The following is a 23,173-nucleotide window of genomic DNA, read 5'->3' on the forward strand; positions in this document are numbered from 1 at the left end:
TCCAGAACTTCACTCCCCTAATGGTTAGAAACCTTCGTCTAATTTCAAGTCTAAATTTCCTAATATCCAGTTTATACCCATTCGTCCTCGTGCCTACATTAGTACTAAACTTAAATAATTCCTCTCCCTCCCTAACGTTAACCCCCCTGATATATTTATATAGAGCAAGCATATCCCCCCGCAGCCTTCTTTTGGCCAGGCTAAACAAGCCAAGCTCTTTGAGTCTCCTTTCATAAGGCAGTTTTTCCATTCCTCGGATCATCCTTGTAGCCCGTCTCTGAACCTGTTCCAGTTTGAATTCATCCTTCTTGAACATGGGACACCAGAACTGCACACAGTATTCCAAATGGGGTCTCACCAACGCCTTGTATAACGGTACTAACACCTCCTTATCCTTGCAGGAAATACCCCGCCTGATGCATCCCAAAATCGCATTTGCTTTTTTAACAGCCGTATCACATTGGCGACTCATAGTCATCCTGCTATCAACCAGTACCCCAAGGTCCTTCTCCTCCTCCGTCGCTTCCAACTGATGCACCCCCAACGTATATCCAAAATTCTTATTATTAATTCCTAAATGCATAAACTTGCACTTTTCACTATTGTATTTCATCCTATTTCTATTACTCCAGTTTACAAGGTGGTTCAGATCTTCCTGAATAGTATCCCTGTCCTTCTCCATGTTAGCAATACCCCCCAGCTTCGTGTCATCCGCAAACTTTATTAGCACATTCCCGCTCTTTGTGCCAAGGTCAGTAATAAAAAGGTTAAATAAGATCGGTCCCAAAACCGATCCTTGAGGGACTCCACTAGTGACCTCCTTCCAGCCTGACAATTCACCTTTCAATACGACCCTCTGGAGTCTCCCCTTTAACCAGTTCCTTATCCACCTTACATCTTTCATATTCATTCCCATCTTTTCCAATTTGACTAACAGTTCCCTGTGCGGAACCGTGTCGAACGCCTTACTGAAATCTAGGTAAATTATATCTACTGCATTTCCTTTATCTAAGTAATCCGTCATCTTCTCAAAGAAGGAGATCAGATTGGTTTGACACGATCTACCTTTAGTAAATCCGTGTTGCAATTCGTCCCAATTACCATTGGCCTCTATGTCCTTAACTACTTTCTCCCTTAAAATTTTTTCCAAGACCTTGCATACTACAGACGTCAAGCTAACAGGCCTATAATTACCCGGATCACTTTTATTCCCTTTCTTAAAAATAGAAACTACATTAGCAATCCTCCAGTCATACGGCACAACCCCCGAGTTTATCAATTGCTTAAAAATTCTCGCTAACGGGCTCGCAATTTCACGCGCCAGTTCCTTTAATATCCTCGGATGGAGATTGTCCGGGCCCTCCGACTTCGTCCCATCGAGCTGTTCAAGTATGGCCTCTACCTCAGTTGCGGTAATATCCACTTCCATATCCACATTCCTGTTTATCATCCTTCCATCATCGCAAGGTTCCTCACTAGTCTTATTAAAAACTGAAGCAAAGTACTTGTTTAGATGTTGGGCCATGCCTAGGTTATCCTTAACCTCCATTCCATCCTCAGTGTATAGCGGCTCCACTTCTTCTTTCTTTGTTTTCTTCTTATTTATGTGGCTGTAGAACCTTTTACTATTGGTTTTGATTCCCTTTGCAAGGTCCAGTTCAGTGCGGCTTTTAGCCTTCCTCACTTTATCCCTACATGTTCTGACCTCACCAAGGTAGCTTTCCTTACTGATCCTGCCTTTCTTCCACTCCCTGTAAGCTTTCTGCTTTTGTCTAATCCCCTCTCTGAGTTGCTTGCTCATCCAGTTTGGCCTACAACTCCTGCCCATGTTTTTTTTCCCTTTTCTCGGGATGCAGGCTTCCGACAGTCTCCGCAGCTGCGACTTAAAGTAATTCCAGGCCTCCTCCGCATTTAAATCCACTAATTCCTCCATCCAATCCACTTCCCTAACTAATTTCTTTTACTCTTTAAAATTAGCCCTCGAGAAGTCAAAAACCCTAATCCCAGATCTGCATTTGTTTATCCTTCCATCTAGTTTGAACTGAATCAGCTCACGATCACTCGAACCAAGGTTGTCCCCTACCACCATTTCTTCTACGAGATCCTCACTGCTCACCAACACCAAATCTAAAATGGCATCTCCTCTCGTAGGTACTTCAACTACTTGATGAAGAAATCCATCCGCTATCACATTCAGAAAAATCTGACCCCTATTATTCTTGCAAGCAATTGTCCTCCAGTCTATATCCAGGAAGTTGAAGTCCCCCATAATCACACATTTCCCCTTTGTGTTTACTTCATTAAAGACATTAAAGAGGTCTCTATCCATATCCCAATCAGATCCAGGCGGTCTGTAGCACACACCAAGCACTATCTCAGGGGAAGCTCTAGTTGCTTTTTTACCCAGTGTGATTTTCGCTGAGGTGAAGTGGAGATGGGGTGGGGGTTTCCCTGGGAGGGGGAGACCCTGAGGCTGTGAGGGGTACTGCCAGGGGGGAAGCACCCAAGACAAGGGCACCGGGGTCCTGAGAAGGACATGGGGCCAGCGGTAAGGCAAATCACTGGCCTGCAGAGGGCTCTCCAGGCTGGAAATCAAGCTAATTCCCTGAGAGACCAGCAGGAGGTGACCCAGGGGTGAGTCCACATACTTACACACAGCTAGATTAAAACAAGCTTTTTCCATCCCGCCAAAGCTGCTGTATATAGTACATTATTGGATATGCAAATAGTTTTTGACCTGATCCAGCTGCTTATATAGGGAGACCCTCTCTCCCACCGCCAGTAGCAAGCTTCTGTGGTGCTGAAGAATTGAAGGTTTCCCAAGGGAATTTATTGACATATTTGTTCCTAAGGGCATTTTGGGTAGGTTGCCTGGAGCACTGCAGGGCTCAGAATCAGGGACACTGATGGAAAAAGCTCAGATCCAAGGACAGCTGCCAAATACAAAATGTGAAAACATAAACAGTGAGTGACATTCTCCTGCCAGCTACCCCAGCTCTGCCCCACTTTCTGAACAGGGCTGAGCGGGGAACTGGGATCCCTGATTTGCATTGTCTCACCTGCATTTGGCTTGTACGAATTCTCTCTTCAGACATTAAACCTTTCCCATTTGCTGCAGTGGGACACCTTTAGAGCTGAGGTACATCTTCGGGTGGATTCACATTTCACTGACAGTGGTGTCAATCCAGAGTAACTCTATTGGCTCCAATTGCCACCCACATCAGCACAGCTCTGATGGAGTCATGAGATGCTGGGGACAGTGCTGGTAGAGGGCGCTAGGGTCTCATTTGCTATGGTTTCTCTGTGTGTAGGACAATTCCCCTGCCCTCAGTAGGATAATTCAGAGGAAACTCCATAAGGATCCCTTGTGAAATCTCCACTCTCAGATTTGACTAAGGACATGAACAATCTGGGCCATAGTGTCTATATTTTCAAATAGTCAGGGGAGGTCATAAAATTCAGAAACTTGCACATGGTGGTAACATCATAGGGTGGTTACATTGCATGGTGATGAGTAGTTTGCACTGATAGGTGGAGACGTAGAGGTGTGTCAGGTCTGAGATATTTGTGTGTGAGACAGAACTAATACACAATATCCATAGTATAGGTAATATCAAATATGTTTTTGTGTAACTAAGAACTTTGTTCATGTTAAGCTTTTCCTAGGAGGCTTTGTACTTTGTGAAATTGTGCAACCAAAGGATGATGTGGAGTGTTGTGATATCAGGGTTAGGTTCAGAGACATGCCAAAAATACAGAATAAGACAGATGATTCTGTTGATGCTTCACCAACGTGGCTTCTGTACCAAGCGACAGCTAGTGCAGGACATCTCTAAATTTGCAGATTTGAGGGAAATTGTTCAAAACAAGAAAAGAAACTGGTAAGAACTAGTGCATAAATCCTAGGTAATACCGTGGAATGCGTAGAACCTTCTTTTTATTGTAAACAAGGTTACTATAAATATGACCAGAAAGAAGCCCACGATTTCAGAGCAAGGTGGAGTTGTGAGCTGCAAACCTCTTCCCCACGCTGGGTAAAATAGTAACTGTTTCTTTACTGGGATGATTTATTTTTGGTTAATAAAGTGACTGAGCCTGAGTCACCTGACATCTTTACCAGTAAAATGCTGAAACACTGACAGAATGCTGAGAATGTGGATTTGAGACTCTCTGTGGGTGGAGATCTCCACTGCTTGGCAAAGCCCCTATCAAAGTGCAGGTGAGGCTCATTGAAGATAAGCAAACCAGAAGTCATAAGTGAAAACAAAGCAAAGTTTATTGAGGTTAGTTTCCAAGCAAGCATATTCAGAAGCCCTTCATACCTGTCGGGCTTATCTCTATATGCAGATAGAGCCTGTTCCCCACTGTTCCTGTCTGAGTTCTGATGCCGCAGAGTATTTACCCCATGTCCTCTTCCCAGCTCTGATGCCGCAAAGCCTTGCCTGTGTCCCTGTTCCTGTTCCTGTTCCACCTCCCCTTAGCAGGCATGATTCCAATTTCCTTTCCACTTCCAGTTTGAACCATTTATATAGTAAAATTCTCAGCTATACCTTAACCAATAATTTTACTGAAATGTAACTAATCAGTCCTAACATATTGTAACATAATTCTCTAACCAATTATATCCCATTACCTTGATTAACTTACACCTAGCAAAATTAATTATACAGCAGACAGAAACAATTAGAGAACCAGACAGATTAACAATAGAATAGTGCGGGCCACAAAGATAAAACAATACTGATAAGTGATTTCTTGCCAGACAGGATGCTATCAAACTAAGTTTTCTTTAACTGCCTTAAGTTCTGTTTCTTTATCTGGTGGTGATGGGCACCATCAGGACAGGATTATCTTCCTAACAGCCCAATACCACCTTATTTCAGTGTGACTGGTTTGGGATGTGAGGATGTGACCATACACTTCCCTGCTTATGGCTGCCCCTAGTGCTTAGCCAAAGACCTTAGCCTAAGAACAAGGCCTCAGCCTATCCTGGTGAGAGAAGGCTCATACAAAGGTGGACTGTGATTTTGATTCTTTTTTTTATACCTCTATAATTATCTAAGTGATAAAAATACACCTAAGTTCTATCTTCTAACAAAATGTCCATTCACAAAATCAATATTTTCCATGAGAAAATGGTGGTTTTCAGTGCTTAAAGTGAGTGCCACTGTGTCCAGTTCCAGCTTCTCAATGCCCCTCAGAAATGTCTGTCTGAGAAGCTCAGTCCTTAAATGCACGGTCCCAAACCACCCTAAAAAATTCAATTTTGAAAAAAAAAAAGTTTTTCTACCAGGAAATTTGCAGTGATGGCTCCCTGGCCAACAACCCCCCACCCCCTGCCAACTGATAAAATATAACAAAACAAATCTAGACAGGCTAACTTACAACCTGGCCCAGGACCTGACTGTGCAGTCACCAGTCTATTGTGAGTGGACTGAATCAGTGAGTTCCATTTGCTTCTAAGTCAGTTGGGTCTGAGTAGAGTTTAGTCATTCTCGCAAGCTCTGGGACTCTAGGACAAACTCCCAAGTGGAGCCTTCTTGTCTGATGCCCTTTCTTTGGCCAGGAGAGGCCCCTGTTCATCTGCTCTAGACCTCAAAACAGGTGTTTGTGTTCCGACAAGCCCCTCAGTAACTTACCCACACTGCCCCAGAGCTCTGCCTTGTCTGGGGTCACTATGAGCTTCCAGCTGACCCCCTTCAGAGACAATGTGGCAGGAAAACAAGGAACACTGGCTGAGCAAAAGGATTTCTTAACCACACTCACTTTAGGAGAGTTAGATACTATCCTGAGATGCCCCCTTACTTGGACTGTTCTCACCCCATCTGTAACCAGAGATTCATCAGAGTTTTGGTCTGGGTTGCTCCTTCTTGTCCTTCTTATGTGTGTCCATGATCGGCCCCTCCCTGCACGGAGCAGAACCGCCCTGTTTAACAGGCCTCTGTCTCCATGGCATGGATTCAAACTGTGACGTTCCATTCTCCATCCAATCACTTTTCCCTGGGCAGGAGGAGGAGGGTGTTCACTGAGAGACAATAAACATCAGTAACTCTAAATTCTAGTCTTGATGACTCTCCGTGGTGATCCTTCAGTGGGGTGTCAAATGCCTTTCCCAGGCAGGACAGTTGTCTGGAATGCAGCCTAATACACTGCCATTGAGAAACAGCAGACTTGTGCTGTCAGCACGCCAATCATTCCACCAATACCGTTTATGATTTCACACAGTCATATCCCACTGAGTTACACAAACAAACAATAAACCAACACCCATCATGCCCCAAGCAGAGTTCATACCTCCAGATGGAGAAGACCCAGACAGCTCATGAAGTCCATTAGGGACTTTGATCTGGCTACTGATTTTATGTGGAAGATGCTCAGACAACATGGGGATGGGTGGCAGTAGAAAAATCCAAGATAGATACATAACTAGATTGACACTCATTGTAAATCTACAGTAACTCCACTGACTTGAGTTTGTCTGCATTTTTGCCAATGTAAATACCCTTTTACATGCAAAGAGATTGCAAATCATAGAATTCAGGCAGGGAAGGGACCTCAGGAGGTCATCTAGCCCAACCCCCTACTCAAAGCAGGACCAATCCCCAACTATTTTTCCTCTCAGATCCCTAAATGGCCCCCTAAAGGATTGAGCTCACAACCCTCAGTTTAGCAGGCCAATAATGAGCTATCTCTCCCATGTTCTCAGGGAGACACTAATGTCACCTCTTGATTCCATTTATATAGAAACACAATGAAATGACAGTCAAAGGCGAGAGATGGACCTTCTATTCTCAGTGAAAAATCTCCATCCTCTCCTCATGGAAGCTTTGATCTCTTTATTTATCATGCTATAGATGATTGGATTCATTACTGGAGGCATCACAGAATAGAGAACAGCTATCACAAGATCCAGACCTGACACTGACCTGGAGGTGGGTTTCAGGTAGGCAAATGTGCCAGTGCAAATAAACAAGGGGACCACAATGAGGTGAGGAAGGCAGGTAGAGAAGACTTTAAGCCTTCCCTGCTCAGAGGGGATTCCCAGAACTGTTTTGAAGATTTGAACATACGACACAATTATTAAAACAAAGTAGCTAAAATATAAGCATGTACTAAAGACAAGAAGCCTAGTTTCAATGAAGTAGGCATCAGAGCAGGCAAGCTTGAGTAACTGGGGGATTTCACAGAAGAACTGATCAACCATGTTGCCTTTGCAGAAGGATATTACAAACATGTTTCCAGTGTGCAGTGCAGAATTGAGAATGCCACTAATCCAGGCACTGGCTGCCACTTGGACACAAGCTCCCCTGTTCATCACTCTCTCATATTGCAATGGCTGACAGATGGCGAGGTATCGATCATACGCCATGACTGTGAGAAGGGAAAAATCTGCTCCCATGAAAAAAAGGAAGAAAAAGACTTGGGTGACACATCCAGGATAAGAAATCAACTTGGTGTTCATGAGGGAATTGGCCATCGATTTGGGGATGGTGACAGAGATGGAGCCAAGGTCTAGGATGGACAGATTCACCAAGAAGAAGTACATGAGGGTGTGAAGATGGTGGTCGAGGGCTACGGCTGTGACGATGAGAAGATTCCCTATCAGGGCTGCCAAGTAAATCACTAGAAACACCACAAAGTGCAAAATCTGCAGCTCCTGAATGTCAGAAAATCCCAAGAGAAAGAACTTGTTCACGGTGGTTTGATTGGACATTTTCTTCCTCAGCACATTGTGCGATGCCTGTGGAGGGAAGAAGGGCAATGGGCAGGATTAGAGTGACAAAGGGAATGGTCCCAATTCCCCTGTGCAAAGGAATTCCTGATGTGACTGTCACAGGAGCAGAGCACTCGTCACTTCTATTGAGCAGGAGAGGTGAGTGTTCCTCACCGATGACAATGAGACCACTGGTCCAGTGCGTTATCACACGAGTCTCAATCAGCACAAATATTTTAAACCTGTGGGAGGGCAAACAGCTGTGCATATCTCTCTATCAGTGTTACAGAGAGTGAACAATCTACGAGTTTACCCTGCAGAAGCTTTATACAGGGTAAAACAGATTTGTTTTGGGGTTGGATCCCATTGGGAGTTGAGCATCTGAGTGTTAAAGACAGGAACACTTCTGTAAGCTGTTTTCAGTTAAGTCTGCAGCTTTTGAGCACTTGGTTGAGACCCTGGGTCTGTGTTGGAGCAGACGGGCATGTCTGGCTCAACAAGACAGGGTGCTGGAGTGGAAAGCAGGGCAGAAGTAGTCTTGGCACATCATTTGGGAGTTCCCAAGGGGGTTTCTGTGATCCAACCCGTCACAGCTGCCTATTCACGTGTTGTTTAATGGCACCCAATGCCAGCTACGCTTACAAAGCTGTGTGATGTAGCATCTTTCAGTTACTGCTGTGTTGTGTTGCTTCCCACTGCAATTTTATGCCTGTGCTGTGAGGGTCAGTGGCTGTTATGACACCTAGGTTCTGTTCTTGGCTCTGCTACTGACCTGCTGTGTGACCTTGGACCAGTCACTTCTTCTCCATGTGCCTCTCTTTCTCCTCCTCCCTTTTTCTGCCTTGTCTGCTAGGAAGATGAGCTCTTTGGGGGATGGGATTTCTTATTAAATGTATGTTCTGTGCACCTAGTTACAGTATTTGTGCTTAGGTGGCAGCAGTGTTGGACATGGGATATGGTGCTAGAGAACTGGGTTCTAGTCCTATTGACCTTCTCCATGTCCATCTAACTTTCATAGACTCTAGGACTGGAAGGGACCTCGAGAGGTCATCAAGTCCAGTCCCCTGCCCTCATGGCAGGACCAAATACTGTCTAGACCATACCTGATAGACATTTATCTAACCTACTCTTAAATATCTCCAGAGATGGAGATTCCACAACTTCCCTAGGCAATCTATTCCAGTGTTTAACTACCCTGACAGTTAGGAACTTTTTCCTAATGTCCAACCTAAATTTCCCTTGCTGCAGTTTAAGCCCATTGCTTCTTGTTCTATCATTGGAGGCTAAGGTGAACAAGTTTTCTCCCTCCTCCTGATGACACCATTTTAGATACCTGAAAACTGCTATCATGTCCCCTCTCAGTCTTCTCTTTTCCAAACTAAACAAACCCAATTCCTTCAGCCTTCCTTCATAGGTCATGTTCTCAAGACCTTTAATCATTCTTGTTGCTCTTCTCTGGACCCTCTCCAATTTTTCCACATCTTTCTTGAAATGCGGTGCCCAGAACTGGACACAATACTCCAGTTGAGGCCTAACCAGCACAGAGTAAAGTGGAAGAATGACTTCTCGTGTCTTGTTTACAACACACCTGTTAATGCATCCCAGAATCATGTTTGCTTTTTTTGCAACAGTATCACACTGTTGACTCATATTAAGCTTGCGGTCCACTATGACCCCTTGATCTCTTTCTGCCGTATTCCTTTCTAGACAGTCTCTTCCCATTCTGTATGTGTGAAACTGATTGTTCCTTTCTAAGTGGAGCATTTTGCATTTATCTTTATTGAACTTCATCCTGTTTACCTCAGACCATTTCTCCAACTTGTCCAGATCATTTTGAATTTTGACCCTGTCCTCCAAAGCAGTTGCAATCCCTCCCAGTTTGGTATCGTCCGCAAACTTAATAAGCGTACTTTCTATGCCAACATCTAAATAGTTGATGAAGATATTGAACAGAACCGGTCCCAAAACAGAACCCTGCGGAACCCCACTTGTTATACCTTTCCAGCAGGATTGGGAGCCATTAACAACTACTCTCTGAGTACGGTTATCCAGCCAGTTATGCACCCACCTTATAGTAGCCCCATCTAAATTGTACTTTCCTGGCTTATCTATAAGAATATCATGAGAGACTGTATCAAATGCCTTACTAAATACTAGGTATATCACATCCACTGCTTCTCCCTTATCCACAAGGCTTGTTATCCTATCAAAGAACGCTATGAGATTAGTTTGACACGATTTGTTCTTTACAAATCCATGCTGGCTATTCCGTATCACCTTACCACCTTCCAAGTGTTTGCAGATGATTTCTTTGATTACCTGCTCCATTATCTTCCCTGGCACAGAAGTTAAACTAACTAGTCTGTAGTTTCCTGGGTTGTTTTTATTTCCCTTTTTATAGATGGGCACTATATTTGCCCCCTTCCAGTCTTCTGGAATCTCTCCCATCTCCCATGATTTCCCAAAGATAATAGCTAGAGGCTCAGATACCTCTTCCATTAACTCCTTGAGTATTCTAGGATGCATTTCATCAGGCCCTGGTGACTTGCAGGCATCTAACTTTTCTAAGTGATTTTTTACTTGCTCTTTCCTTATTTTCTCTTCTAAACCTACCCTCTTCCCGTAAGCATTCACTATACTAGACATTCCTTCAGACTTCTCAGTGAAGACCGAAACAAAGAAGTCATTAAGCATCTCTGCCATTTCCAAGTCTCCCGTTACTGTTTCCCCCTCCTCATTGAGCAGTGGGCCTACCCTGTCCTTAGTCTTCCTCTTGCTTCTAATGTATTGATAAAAAGTCTTCTTGTTTCCCTTTATTCCCATAGCTAGTTTGAGCTCATTTTGTGCCTTTGCCTTTCTAATCTTGCCTCTGCATTCCTGTGTTATTTGCCTATATTCATCCTTCGTGATCTGACCTAGTTTCCATTTTTTATATGACGCCTTTTTATTTTGTAGGTCACGCAAGATCTCAAGGGTAAGCCAAGGTGGTCTTTTGCCACATTTTCTATCTTTCCTAACCATCGGAATAACTTGCTTTTGGGCCCTTAATAGCGTCCCTTTGAAAAACTGCCAACTTTCCTCAGTTGTTTTTCCCCTCAGTCTTAATTCCCATGGGACCTTGCCTATCAGCTCTCTGAGCTTACCAAAATCCGCCTTCCTGAAATCCATTGTCTCTATTCTGCTGTACTCCTTTATACCCTTCCTTAGAATTGCAAATTCTATGATTTCATGATCACTTTCACCCAAGCTTCCTTCTACTTTTAAATTCTCAACAAGTTCCTCCCTATTGGTTAAAATCAAGTCTAGAACAGCTTCCCCCCTAGTAGCTTTTTCAACTTTCTGAAACAAAAAGTTGTCTGCAATGCAGTCCAGGAACTTATTGGATAGTCTGTGCCCCGCGGTGTTATTTTCCCAACCTATATCTGGATAGTTGAAGTCCCCCATCACCACCAAATCTTGGGCTTTGGATGATTTTGTTAGTTGTTTGAAAAAAGCCTCATCCACCTCTTCCGCCTGATTAGGTGGCCTGTAGTAGACTCCCAGCACGACATCACCTGTGTTTTTTACCCCTTTTAGCCTAACCCAGAGACTCTCCACCCTTCCGTCTCCTATGTCCATCTCCACCTCAGTCCAAGTGTGTACATTTTTAATATATAAGGCAACATCTCCTCCCTTTTTCCCCTGTCTATCCTTCCTGAGCAAACTATACCCATCCACACCAACATTCCAGTCGTGTGTATTATCCCACCAAGTTTCAGTAATGCCAATAATGTCATAGTTGTATTTATTTATTAGCACTTCCAGTTCTTCCTGCTTATTACCCATACTTCTTGCATTTGTATAAAGGCATCTAAGATACTGGTTTGATCTTGCCTCCCAGCTTTGCCCTGACCCTCCTTCCTCTCTGCCATTATAGCCCGTGCTCCCTCCTGTTTCCAACCCATCTCCCTGTCCCTGTCGAACCTAGTTTAAAGCCCTCCTTACTAGGTTAGCCAGTCTGTGCGCAAATAAGGCCTTTCCCCGCTTCGAAAGGTGAACGCCATCTGTTCCTAGCAGTCCTTCCTCAAATAGCATCCCGTGGTCGAGGAAGCCAAAGCCCTCCTGGCGACACCATCTTCGCAGCCAGGCATTCACCTCCACGATGCATCTGTTTCTGCCAGGACCCCTACCCTCAACAGGAAGAATCGAAGAGAATACCACCTGCGCTCCAAACTCCTTAACCCGCTGTGTTCCTTCAGTTGCTTCAGCTCTTAGGAGGGTTTTAAGTTCTGTGCTCCTTGGTGGGTGTTCCACTTAGGGAACCTCTGCTCCTGGTGCTTTTTGTGCCAGTCCAAATTGGCTTTCTGTGGCTGCCTCAGTTTCCCAAAAATCTCAGTTTTGTACACTTTGTTTTCCATTCTATTGGCCTTGTTGCCATTTCATTTTCTCTCACTGTTCTTGCTGTTATTTCAGCAATGTTGAATCTTATTTTCTTTTCACAGCTTGTTAGAGGGCAGGGTTGGACTTCCCCCCTTCTGTCTTGGCAGGTAGCAGCTGGCCTTGGGATGGAGTCAGCTTCTTATCTTTGGACTGAGCTTGCTAGCTGCCATGTTGAGTTAACCCATTCTCTGCTCTTCTTCTTTCTCCCCCTTCCACCCTCTCCCCACCTTTTGTACTCTGCAAAGGAAATTTCCACTCTTCACTTACACACCTTTGACCTGCTCCAAAATGCTTTGCGATGCTTACAACAGTGTTACTCACATACAATGCTGATCTGCCTTCCTGGGGGCTTCCTGAGGGATGGGGCCATTGAGGTGTGACATAGTGACTCTCAATGAGTAAAATTCTCCCCTGAGCTTTGGAGCAGCACAAGGCCTAGATACTACAACATGGGTTTAGGATAGATCTAAGGGGTACACGAGTGACAGGCAGGAAAGCTAAAGAGCCAGACTCTTCAACCATAGCTGTAAGTGGGGAGAAAGAACCTGCTTAATTTGCAATGTCAGTTAGTTAGAGGTCATATTTCCATCCCATCATAATTCTCAACTCCAATAGAAGAATCACACTGAATATGACTAGGAGGGAGAATAGGTAATTTCCAGTTGGTGCATTTCCTATTTTGGGGAGAGAACCAGGAATAGCTGAAGTAGTGTTGTGATCCTCAAGCTGCCTTTTAACTTCCTACCTCACAAGAGTGTTGTGCAGAGGTTACATTAAACACTGTAAGGTGCTCAGACACTATGATGATTTTTTTCAACAGTATGCAATTGGCCAGATGTTGGCGGTGGGGAAGGGAAAGCGGGTTTGCCTTCCTCTGAAGCTTCAGGAATTGAACAGAGCTGGAGATGCAACATGGAACAGGGTGGGACAGAACTTTGAGCTGGTTCAGAAACTAGTCAGTTTAGATGGCTGGTTGGTGGGTCTTGCTCCCATCCTCAGGACTTAACGAATCACCAGATATGGGACGGAGAAGTAATTCTCCCTCAGCTCCTATTGGGCAGGGATTTTCAGGGTTTTCACCTTCCTCTGCAGCATGAGACATGGGCCACCTGATGGGATCAACTGAGTATACCTCAATTAATCAATACCATGCCATTGCAGGGACCTTGGACACTGGTGGAACCTTTGGGTACGTCTATACTACTCGCCGGGTAGTAACTGATCTATCAGGGATCAATTTATCACGTCTTGTCTAGACACAATAAATAGATCCACAAATCAATGCCCATACTTCACCTCAGCAGGAGGAGTAAGCAGCATCAACGGGGGAGCTGTGATAGTCGACTCACCACCATGAGGACAGCCAGGTAAGTTGAACTAAGATATTTTAACTTCAGCTATGTGAATTCTGTATGCCTCTTCATCTCCCCTGACCTATTCCAGGGTCTTTTTGTGCCCTCCCATTTCTACCTTCAAAACACAGAGACCATGAGTCCAAATTGGGACTCTGTGGGCCCCCCCATTTCCCTTGTGGCTGCTCCTGTCCTACCCTACTCATATTTCAAAACCACTCAACCCCTCCCATTTTCTGTCCAAAGCCCACGTTTTGCCAGCCCTGTGTTGAAATCAACTGGTAGAAACTCAATGACCTCACTGGACTTTGGAATAATACAACACCAACTGAAATGTCTTATAAATATTTGTGGATGTTTTTCTACATTTTCAAATATTTTGATTTCAATTACAACACAGAACACAAAGAGTACAGTGCTCACTTTATATTATTGTTATTACAAATATTTCACAGTAAAAAAGATAAACAAAAGAAATATTATTTTTCAGTTCACCTCAGACAAGTACTGTAGTACCAACTCTTTATTGTGAAAGTGCAACTTCCCAATGTAGATTTTTTTTGGTTATACAACTGCACTTAAAAATAAAACAATGTGACTTTTGCATTTCAATTGTTATTATTGTTTAACAGTGCCATTAAAACTGTGATTAATTATGAATAATTGTTTAATTGTGTTTAATTTTTTGAGTTAATTGCATGAGTTAATTTCATTTAATTGACACCCCAGTCAGAAATTTCCCCTCATTCCAGTGCATACCCATTGAGTTTGGAACTTTTACTCATTACTTTTTCATGTCTAAACTAAAGTATAGATATATTATTACCTTTACTTTTTCAGGTAATTTCAAAGTCCCGTCATCAGAAATGCGGAGGGACATTTGAACCTTCTCGTGGGAAGGAGGAGGAGAATGACATGCTAATTTCAGTGAAAGAATACAAGAAAAGTGAACAAAGATGGATGGCAGAGGTGGATTGTTCAGTGGGGACTCTGCAGGTCTCCTTGCTGAGTCCATTTGCATTTATAAAGTAGAAGGGAAAGGAAAACAAAACCTGGCGCCTGATATTCTGAATGAAGAAGTTATGTGAAATATTCCAGTTGGCTACTGTCTGATAGGTAAACAACTTCATTCACTCTTTCCAGTTTAAATGAAATACTGATTTAGAGAAGGAAAAATACCTATTCTGGGCTGCTAGAAAGAATGTGTTTGCTTTACTGATAGTATGACACTGAGTAGAGGTCAATGTTAGAGGCTGTACAGAAAAACACATGTAACAAAAGAACAAAGAATACACCTTTCCGTTATTTCTGTTAGTCACAATACTTTGCATGGATTTCTGTATTTCTGCTAGGGGTGTAATTTTCTACTTAAATAGCCGTAACACTACCACTCCTAGTGTGGACACTGATATATGGATATAAAGGTGTCTAATACTGATGATATAGCTTATTGCCCCTGATTGGTAATAACTTAGCACCTTCATACTGGTATCATAGCAGCTGCACTGCAGCGGCGGGGAGGTGTGTGCGTGGGGGGGGTTGTACAGTTTTAATAATACCAGTGTGGTACAAATATTGTGTGTAGATGACCTCTCAGTTTCTTCTTCTTTCTCATTCAGTTACTTCTTTATTCCTGTACCCTCTCGGTTTTCAATCTGTTTACTATGAATTTATATTCTGCACCCTTCTATCTGAAAAGACAAGTCCCCATGTTTGTCCTCTGATTAGAAATTGGGATACAATTTTCAAAAGCACCTAAGTGACGTAGATATTTTTATACTTTATTAGCTGAATTTATCTTACATTAGCTGTAAGAAACACAGAGCAAAAAGCTGGTCCTTGGTCTATGGGACTGTTCCCAGTAGTAAAAGTATGTCTGTGTGTAAGTGTTTTCAGGGTGGCGGCTTTAGTGTAAGATTGATAGATTGCAAGTCAACACTGAGAGGGAAGTACAAAGAAACAATGAGACAAACCTGGTGGTTAAGAGATGTGGTAAGGGTGAGATTTTCAAAAGTACCTAAAGTTATTTTAGGGCACAAATTCCACTGACTTTCTAATTCCAAACCTGATTCAAATACTGTTATTCATAGAATCATAGAACTATAGGGTGAAAAGAGGCATGAAATCCAGCTGCCTGTGCTGAGGCAGGACCTCCTAGGTTATTCTTGACAGGTGTTTGCCCAACCTGTTGTTAAAAAAACTCCAATGGTAGGGATTCCACAGCCTGTCTTTGAATCCTGTTCCGAGGCTAAACTACCCTTTCAGTTAGAAAGTTTTCCGATATCTAACCTAAATCTCCTTGCTGCAGAGTAAGACCATTGCTCCTTGTTTTACCCTCAGTGGCCATGCAGAACAGTTGTTTACCTTATTTTATAACAGCCCTTAATATATTTGAACACTGTTAGCTGGTTCCCCTCAGTCTGCTTTTCTCAAGACCAAGCATGTGCAGCTATTTTAACCTTTCCTCCTAGGTCAGGTTTTCTAAACCTTTTATCATTTTTTACTGTCCTCTAGATTCTCTCCAATTTGTCTGCAACTTTCCTAAAGTGTGGTGCTCAGCGCTGGAGACAATGCTCCTGCTGAGGCATCATCAGTGCTGAGTAGAGCATGACAATTACTTCCTGTGTCATAGATAAAAGACTCCTGTTAATACAAACCAAAATGATACTAGCCTTTTTTACATTGTTGAGTCATATTCAATTTGTGATCCACTGTAACTCCAAGATCCATTTCAGGAGTACCAGTGATAACTAACCATTTATGCCTCATTTCGTAGTTCTGCATTTTTTTTGCACTTATCTTTATTGAATTTCCTCTTGTTGAACTCAGAACAATTTTCCAATTAGGGAACTTTGTCTCCTCAACTAAGTTAATGACACAATACAAAAATTGAGTGAAGCAGGTTTAGCACATTTAATGAGTTAATTGATGATATAGCAATAGAGTTAATCTCCTTCAGATTATAATGATGTAATATATTCTTTTTTTGTTTTTGCCTGAGACAGAATCCATGGCAGACATAGAACAGGGAAATCAAACATCTATCACGGAGTTCATCCTCTTGGGATTTGAGGAGCTCGTTGACCTGCAGATCTTTCTCTTCCTGCTGTTTCTAGTCATCTATATTGTGACTGTTGCTGGGAACATCCTCATTGTGGTGCTGATTGTGGCTGATCAGCACCTTCACACCCCCATGTACCTCTTCTTGGGAAACCTGTCCTGCTTGGAGACCTGCTACACCTCCACCATCCTTCCCAGGATGCTGGCCAGTTTCCTGACTGGGGACAGAACCATTTCTTTCAGTGGCTGTATTGCACAGTTTTATTTCTTCGGTTTCCTAGTGACTGTTGAGTGTTATCTCTTATCTGCAATGTCGTATGATCGTTACTTAGCCATATGTAAACCACTTAATTATGCAGCCATCATGAATAATGCAATTTGTAGCCAACTAGCAGCTGGATCTTGGCTGGCTGGATTCTTAGTTAGCATCATCATCATATTTTTAATGTCACAATTAACATTTTGTGGCCCCAGTATAATTGACCATTTCTTTTGTGATTTCACCCCAATAATAAAACTATCCTGCAGCGACACTCATGTGATGGAACTTGTCACGTCCATGCTGACATTTATAACTACCCTGCCCCCATTTCTACTAACCCTGGCAACCTACGTTTATATTATATCTACCATCCTGAGAATTCCTTCTACCAACGGAAAGCAAAAGGCCTTTTCCACCTGTTCCTCTCACCTCATCGTAGTTACAGTTTTCTATGGGGCCATAATGATTGTCTACATGCTGCCAAAAACTGACGCCCTGCGAGATCTGAACAAAGTGTTCTCTGTCTTGTACACAGTTCTGACTCCACTGGTGAACCCCCTCATCTACAGCCTGAGAAACAAAGAGGTGAAGGAGGCCCTGAGAAAAGCTGCCAGGAAATGTTTAGCTTTCACAAGAATGTAACAAATTAGATTTAATGTTATGAGGTTAACATGAAACTGAGGTAATCCGAACTGATTTACTGAGTCAGAGATGCAATCAGGGTGGTCATATTTAGCTAGTGGGTGAAAGTAAGAATGAAACCTTGTTTAAAAACATACCTTTTCCCCTGAGATTTTAATTGTTTTAATTTTAAAAAAGTTTTATAATTTCAAGATTTTTCATATAGCAAAAAATCCTGGCCAGCCCTAGTGAGGATATCAGCTCTAGATGATGTTTCTTAACTAGTTTACAATTCAAGGGGGTAAGAACATTCAAGTAATACTTCATGTAACACTTGGACTTTTTTTCTGAATGTCACTGATTCCTTTTGCTGGTTTTTTTCAATAGAAAACAAGTATATGTCAGTTGTTTTTAAAAATGAAACATTTTTCAGGGAAAAAAAATATTTTCAGTGAAATTTTTTTGCTTTCCCAAAACGAAAAACTGCATTTCTTTTTTAAAAAGTAGTTTGTATAGGAAAGCAAAATTAAAAAAAATCAATAACAATTTGTCTTTTTGATTTTTCGTTTGGTTTCTTGGTTTTGGTGGTTGTTGCAAAACTGAAAATAATGAAACTCTGGCTGAAAAAAAATATTTTTTGTGGAATAACATATTTTTCATCAGAAAATGTTTTGCCAAAAAGGTTCAAATAGGTTCATCTTGGACTTGTATTCTCTTTTTGTGTATGGAGTTTCAGAGCAGTCTGTGAAATTCAGGCTGAGGAAGTGATTGATGGAAATTCCGCATCTCTGGTTATGCAAAACAACTGCCTTTGGAAACCTTTGTCCAATGATTATCTGGTCCCAGAGACTGGACATCAAAAACCAGTGCTGTATAAAATAGAAACTGAACTATACATGCTTGCTCTGGTTCTGAATATGAGACAATGGTGGACTGATAATCATGGGAAAAACCCAGTTGTGGTTTCTGAAGGACTGACACCTACCAAAGCCCAAGGTGGGAGTTGGTGGGGCCAGGATGATCTATTGTTAAGCATTTTAGCATGTATGTAGGGTCTTGTATTGCTCTATGTTCTCTTTTTAAGGCTTTCCCCTTAAGAATAAATGTATTTTCTTAGAAAGAGCTGCGTTGTAATTTATGTATTCTGGTAATTAGGTTATTACAGTAGAACCTCAGAGTTACAAACACCAGAGTTACGAACTGACCAGTCAACCACACACCGCATTTGTAACTGGAAGTACACAATCAGGCAGCAGGAAAGACAAAACAAACAAACAAATAATAATAAAAAAAATGCTTGTATTTTAAACACAGTTTTCCATACCTCACATTCTACATAAGGATGAATTAATTTGTGACAAAGTTTCTGGACTACAAGCAGTAGGTGGCTGATCTAAGAAGAGAAATGAAGAGTTGTGATTCTCAGACCTATGTCTTAACCACAAGACAGCCATCCCTTGCTGGAAAACACATTAAGCATGTATTTCTGCCCTGTCTGCTGTTCTGTTGCAGAAGATGATAATTAGAGCTCAGTGAACCACTGATTTTTCAAATAAGCCTGATCACTAGCTGTAAAGTCATTCTCACTGGCTTTTCCTCGCCCAGTGACTTATTTTCTTTCATGATAAGAATGAATAGTCATTTGTCCAGAAAGCAAGTCCAAGGATGATAGTTAAGATGAACTCTTTGACTGTAGGAGACATAATTTAAAATCCATATTTTATTGGCTATTCATTATTTATGCCAAATGGAACCACTTCAACAGGATAGAGAGCGAGAGAGCTTGTGCAGAGAGTATTTCATAGGCCCATGAACTTGTTTCTAATGTTAGTGTGGGAAACTAAAGACTTTTCCCCCATCAGGCAGGAGGGAAATTGATTATGGGTCTTTAACGTCTCCCCCACCCAGAGTGTGCCTTCGCCATTGGGTTAAATGTTATAAATGGGGCAGATTGCTGCCCATAATCTAAGTCCAAATATTGACTGGAAAAAATATTGAGCTAACTTGACTTAAATTCATGAATCCCTTTGAGCTGACCAAATTAAGTATTCATCAAAAAAAAAAGTTTGCCCAGCTGTAAATGACAATGCCGAGCAGAGATAGGGCAGGAGGAGGTCAGCATGAGGGATCAGATAAAATGGTTTGGAGAGCTGCAGCATCTGAACTGCTACTGGAGGTACATAGCCAGGACCTCCACAGAATTCCTAGTTCTGCTGGCAGGATATCTTAGGGCAGGAGAAAAGTAGAAGAATCAGAATTTTAGTTCCAGTTTAGCTGTGTTTGTACACCCCATATGGCACTGCACTAGGAGAAAGCAGGAAGATAGAGTGGGAGGTCAGGTCATGGGAGGTAAGGGGACACTTAACCAGTTAAAAGGAGAGCGGGGAGTTATGATTTTATTTATTTATTTATTTATTTATTTATTTATTTTACAAAGAACAGGGACCAAAAATTTGAAGGAAGACCAAAAATACCAGGGAGGCTCAATGAGATTTTATTTTTTAATTCATTTTTGTCGAATTTTGGTGGTAAATATGTTTATGCATATAAGTGTATTTCTGTCTGGGGCAAGGGAGGCCCATGTGACTCTCTCTAGGCTGAGAGTTGCAAAGTTGCCTAGTGTTTTTGGGTGCTCATTTCCTATTCATTTTAATTCATTCATTTATTTGGGTGGAGGAGGGAAATCGGATCTCACGGGCTTTGAAAATTTTGGACATATATCATGCATTTTATATATCTGTATCAATATCTATATTGATATCAGTAGCAATACAGAAATAGATATTTTAAAATTGCTTTGACCCTGCAAAAGTGCATGGACAAGCAGAAAATTTCACATAGTAGGACACTGAGACTCCCAACCCTCCGCAAACTTTCATTTTTTGTCTACCTCGTTAAAGATCTGCATAGAATACTGCTCAATGAAAGTTCTCCATTAACTATGGAGGCAACATTTTTCTCCTACTTTTCAGAAGTGTAATTGACAACAGAGGAGTCTAATCAGTGGAGACAGAACTTCATTGGCATCAGTGGGAGTGGACAAGACCCAGAACCACTCAAAAGAAGTTAAGCTTCTTGCAGAATTTGAGCACTAGTGTTCATGTACAGATGAATGAACCAGAGTGCTGAAATGTGTCTGGAAAAAATACCACTTTTCATAAATAATGTCTCTTACAGTATTAAATGTTATTTAAATAAATGTCTGTCAAATGTGTGAAAGATGAATTCTCAAAGAGTAGCAAAGAAAGAAAGAAAAAAAGATCATGTATGGTCAATGAAGGGTAAATGTGTGCTCATGTACTCAGATGGGCCATATCTTACAGAACTTATATCAATTCATCTCTATTTTACTATCTGTGGAAACATATCCTTTAAGCTTCTATGCCTGCTTCTGCTAGTATAAGAATAGGTCTTGTCAGGGATTCATTGACCTCCTTGTTTCTCAATCTGTAGATGGCAGGATTCATCATGGGAGTAAGGGATGCGTAGAAGAGAAAAAATATTTTGTGTAAGACCTTAGGAGTGTTAGCTGTTGGAAACACAAAGATAGTTATCGTGGTCCAAAAGAAAACTGTAAGCACAATGAGGTGAGAAGAGCAGTGGAAAAGGCCTTTTGTCTCCCTGTGTTGGAAGGGCATCTCAGGATGGTGGTGATGATGATACAAATGCAGGCTGTCAGGGTCAGTAGAAATGGTACACGTGCCCCTGTGGGAGCAATAGTAAATGTCACCAGTTGCAGAGTCTGGATGTCTCCACAGGACAGCTTTATCATGGGTGAAAAATCACAAAAGAAATGATCAATTTCTTTGGAATCACAGAACATTAATTAGAACAAGAAATTATTTACTATGGTGCAGCCCAGAAAGCTGCTTATCCAGCATCCTACCACCAGCTGGAAACAAACACTTAAATTCATCAGAGCAGCATAACTGAGTGGAGTGCATATCGCTAAATACTGATTATAAGACATTGCCATGAGCAGCATTGGTTCTGTAGTTGACAGGATGCCAAACAATGTAATTGCAAAATGCAGGCCTTAACAGAAATGGTTCTGTCCTCTGTCAGGAGACTCATCAGCAGTCTGGGCAGGAGGGTTGAGGTGCGGCAGATCTCCATGAAGTACATGGGGATGTGAAGTTACTGATCGAGTGCAACTAGTGCAATGCTGAGGATGTTACCAGCCACAGTCACAACATAGCTCATTAAAAACAGCAGGAAGAGAAGGGCTGCAGGTCAAGGACTGTCCCAAATCCTAAGAGGAGGAATTCCAGGATGGTCATTTGATTTCTCCCTTCTGCTTTCTCCATAATATGTATCTAGAAACAGAAACCCATTCAATATTGATGGAGCATATGCAGTCAGGTTTTGCTTTAGATACACTGGAAGAAACCTGGAGTAAGTGACCTCAAACCACTGCATCTCTCTACTGGAAGAATAAAGTTGTCAATAAACAGGGGAAGACTCAGATCATTAAAAACAACAAAAAGGAATTAGCCTTTAAGCTTCCACTGGACTCCTTGTTTTTGTGGATATAGACTTTTAACACATCTACCCTCCGATACTTGACCTCGGAACAGACAAAAGACTTTTTCCCCTTCCAGATTTTGAAGTATTTTGTTCCTTTATTGGTCTGGTCAGGTGTCAGTTAGGTTATGTGAGCTTCTTAACCTTTTCAGGTAAAAGAAGAATTAACTCTTAGCTGTATGTTTATACAGTGATTTTGATATATTGTTGCAACTTCTTTTTCTTAATGAGTGGGTATCAAAAGTGAGTTATGGGCACTATAAGGGAGTTATAGTGATGTGCTCTTGACACTGATATTGTCTTCATATCTATTAATACAAACCTTTGCACCCATGTGGAAGTATCATACATTTTTATGGAACAGGGCACAGGCTCAGATTTCTGTTCAAGCACGATCCATTGTAGAATCTTGTCATAGCTGGTGAAAGACACCGAGTAACATTGGGGTCAAATGCTGACTCAGATTACCTATGCCTCTCTCAAAGTCCTTGAAAATCACCTGTTATTAACAACTGTATCAATTAGTGATAATGGTCTTTCCTACCACTACCTGCCCTCTCTGCTCTTCTCTTGGCAGGCAAAGTAATTGAACTGGTAAAAGGAGAATCAGAGGGATGGACATTGACATGGAAGAGATCTCATGGTCTATCAGTAGTGATTAAGTGCACTGAGACCTGATCATGGAATCAGGACCTCTTTGTTCCATTTTTAGCTCTGACACTGACTTTCTGTTTGACCTGCTTCGAGTCATATCAATTCTCTGGGCCAGAGTGGGCAATCTTGATCATCTAGTCTGACCTCCTGCATAACACAGGCTATAACATCCAGCTGAACTATAATCATGCTTAGAATCACATTCAGTCCCAGATTTTACAAGATATTTAGGTGCCTAAAGATATAGATAGGTACTTAGTGTTTTTATAAAAAGTGCCTAGATGTCTACCTCCCATTAAAATCAAGCCATATAGACATGTTAGAAAAGCTCACCAAGCAGTTATCTGCTTCTTTGAGCATCTACACATCTTTGAAAATGTGGCCTATGTGCTTAAAAAGTACCTACCAAAATGGGACTCCCACTCTTGTTCAGTGTCTCTAGTTATTCCTGTAATAGAAATCATAAATAAATAGCAATTTTAATCCATAAAAACAGCCATGCTGGGTCAGACCAGAAGTCCACCTAGCCCAGTATCCTGTCTTCTGACACTGGCCAATGCCATGTGC

The 23,173-nt window shown here is 41.9% G+C and overlaps 2 protein-coding genes and 1 pseudogene across 2 annotated transcripts; 1 reads left to right on the top strand and 2 right to left on the bottom strand.

Annotated features, from left to right (window-relative positions):
* Positions 1–6,763: 6,763 nt before the first annotated feature.
* LOC115643537 (olfactory receptor 14I1-like) lies at positions 6,764–7,714 on the bottom strand. Its single transcript, XM_030547570.1, has one exon. It carries the CDS (start codon positions 7,712–7,714, stop codon positions 6,764–6,766), a length of 951 nt encoding a protein of 316 aa, XP_030403430.1.
* Positions 7,715–16,495: 8,781 nt separating this feature from the next.
* Positions 16,496–17,449, top strand: LOC115643538 (olfactory receptor 6N1-like). The gene has a single exon (XM_030547571.1). It carries the CDS (start codon positions 16,496–16,498, stop codon positions 17,447–17,449), a length of 954 nt encoding a protein of 317 aa, XP_030403431.1.
* A 3,321-nt stretch (positions 17,450–20,770) lies between these two features.
* LOC115643568 lies at positions 20,771–21,735 on the bottom strand (annotated as a pseudogene).
* Positions 21,736–23,173: the final 1,438 nt, after the last annotated feature.

This window comes from Gopherus evgoodei, unplaced genomic scaffold (assembly GCF_007399415.2).
Source record: "Gopherus evgoodei ecotype Sinaloan lineage unplaced genomic scaffold, rGopEvg1_v1.p scaffold_62_arrow_ctg1, whole genome shotgun sequence".
Classification (NCBI taxonomy): domain Eukaryota; kingdom Metazoa; phylum Chordata; order Testudines; family Testudinidae; genus Gopherus; species Gopherus evgoodei.

Bases quoted from the DNA above. Each gene is read 5' to 3' on its own strand.
- LOC115643537 (XM_030547570.1), bottom strand. From the start codon at position 7,714: ATGTCCAATCAAACCACCGTGAACAAGTTCTTTCTCTTGGGATTTTCT.
- LOC115643538 (XM_030547571.1), top strand. From the start codon at position 16,496: ATGGCAGACATAGAACAGGGAAATCAAACATCTATCACGGAGTTCATC.